The sequence below is a fragment of the Monoraphidium neglectum genome (genome assembly GCF_000611645.1).
Source record: "Monoraphidium neglectum strain SAG 48.87 unplaced genomic scaffold scaffold06679, whole genome shotgun sequence".
NCBI classification, from domain to species: domain Eukaryota; kingdom Viridiplantae; phylum Chlorophyta; class Chlorophyceae; order Sphaeropleales; family Selenastraceae; genus Monoraphidium; species Monoraphidium neglectum.
Genome location: NW_014006967.1, coordinates 1 through 2,038, shown reverse-complemented (window position 1 = coordinate 2,038; position 2,038 = coordinate 1). Strand labels below are relative to the sequence as shown.

At 62.9% G+C, this 2,038-nt stretch overlaps 2 protein-coding genes across 2 annotated transcripts; both read left to right on the top strand.

The window, feature by feature from the left end:
• Positions 1–91: 91 nt before the first annotated feature.
• MNEG_16698 (aurora kinase A) lies at positions 92–1,066 on the top strand (the record flags this gene model as incomplete). The annotated part of the gene is made up of 3 exons (XM_014034833.1): positions 92–221; positions 469–635; positions 971–1,066. The coding sequence occupies 3 exons, from the start codon at positions 92–94 to the stop codon at positions 1,064–1,066; spliced, it is 393 nt and encodes a 130-aa protein (XP_013890287.1).
• A 572-nt stretch (positions 1,067–1,638) lies between these two features.
• On the top strand, positions 1,639–1,993 carry MNEG_16697 (hypothetical protein; the record flags this gene model as incomplete). Its single annotated transcript, XM_014034832.1, has 1 exon — positions 1,639–1,993. A coding segment is annotated over one exon (355 nt), but the record flags the coding sequence as incomplete, so codon positions are not given.
• Between the last annotated feature and the right edge of the window lie 45 nt (positions 1,994–2,038).

Below are 2,038 nucleotides of genomic sequence, written 5' to 3'. Positions count from 1 at the left end.
CACACACACACACACACACACACACACACACACACACACACACACACACACAAAACTTATACACACACATGTACACATGACATAGGTGGGCATGCGCGGGGAGCTCAAGATCGCAGACTTTGGCTGGAGTGTGCACGCCCCCCACAACCGGCGGCGCACGCTGTGTGGCACGCTGGACTACCTGCCCCCGGAGATGGTGGAGGGGCGCGACCACGACAGCAGTGAGAGCAGCGTCAGGGGGGTGGGGTGGAATGGGACGGTGGCAAAGGGCAAAGCTGGGGGGGCGGGCTAGCGCGTGGGCGGGCGGCGCCTGCGCCACGCTCGGCAAGTGGTCTAAGAGTGGAAAGGGGCCGGGGCCAATCGCACACGGGGGGTCCCAGACTTGTGGAGGGGGCTGAAGCCGCTTGCCGCCGGCAGTCCAGCATGCATGAAAGTGTCGCTGCTGCCACCGCTGCCCTGCCGCCGCAGGCGTGGATGTGTGGGGCCTGGGTGTCCTGACCTACGAGTTCCTGTTTGGCGCGCCGCCGTTTGAGGCGGCCGGCCACCAGGAGACGTACCGCCGCATCGTGCGCGTCGACCTGCAGCTCCCGGATGCGCCTCGCGTCAGCGACGGCGCGCGTGACTTTGTGCGGAAGGTGGGTGCGGAGTGGGGGTGGGGCAGGCCTGCGGGTCGCGTGGGTGGGCTGCGCAAGCGCCCAGCATCACGGCTGTCGTAGTGGTCTGGGTGCATGCAACCACTCTGCCGGCCTGGGTGCCGCTGCTGCGCAACCAACAGTTGGGGTACAGTATTGTGCAAATGTGTGCACAGTGTGTGTGTGTGTGTGTGTGTGTGCACAGTGTGTGTGTGTGTGTGTGTGTGTGTGTGTGTGTATGTGAGTGAGTGAGTGGGTGTTTCAGTGTCTGTTCCAGTGTCACCACTTCTGGTCGGCAGAACCTGACGTCATCGCCGTGTCACCGCCGGCCCCCGCAGCTGCTGGTTAAGGATGTGTCGGCGCGCATGCGTATGGAGGACATACCCAAGCACGCCTGGATCCGGACCACTGCCGACCCCAAGGCCCTCGCGTGACAACCTGGTCTGCGCTGCATGCGCTGACAACGCCAGCTGGACACATGGCCCGAAAGGGTTTTCCCGTGCAAGCCGCCGGCGGGCACCCGATGTACATATGCAGGCAAAATTTGTTCTCTTCCCGACAAATGCAGCCCGGTTGCTTATATATGTATTCTGCGTCCTCGTGTCTACAGCCCGCCACGGGGATTGGACGGCGTTGCTGCGACTTTTTAGATAGATCCGTGCTTGTAAGTCCTTGGACCACTGGAGTAACCCGTGAAAAGAGCTTGTTCGAGGTTCTGGCAGCCACGAGGTGGGAAAAGCTGGATGGAGTGATGCTCGCTTGTCACCCTGTGTTGTCGGCGCATACCATGCGCATACACAACCTTCCCCAAGCACCGTTCTGTTAGAATATTCATATTACACGTATTCGAACAGGATCTTTGTTCGTTCAACCCTGCTCTGCCCTGTTTCGTTTGGCCGCCCCGTGTGCGAGACCTTACTTCGCCCTTCCCCGCTTGGAAATTATTTTTGCGGGTGACACAAAATCTCACGCAGACGACGGGTCTTGCTAGGCGGTCCCACCTGCGATGGAGGACTCACTGGCCCCCAGTCCTGCTGGGGCCTCGGACCGCGGCCATCATGCACCTTGCGTCTCTCCATTCAAGCAGCTTTGTGGCAGCGCGGATGGCGACGTCTGCGCCGACGAGCAGCAGGGGCCGCAGGGGCACCTGGCACCATCGCGGGCGCGCCACTCCGGCACTGCCTTGATGGGGCTGCACCGCACTAGCGGCTTCAGCAACATCGACGAGGAGGAGGGGGAGGGCGACGACGATGCAAGCAGCTGCAGCAGCGCCGAGAGCTGTGAGACCGGCAGCGAGAGCGGTGCAGAGGACGAGGACGCAGTACGCGACCATGGCAGCGGCGACGGCGAGAGCGGCGCAGGTGCCGGCATCGCCAGCGGCCCCGACGCGGCGCGCCGCCGTGCCC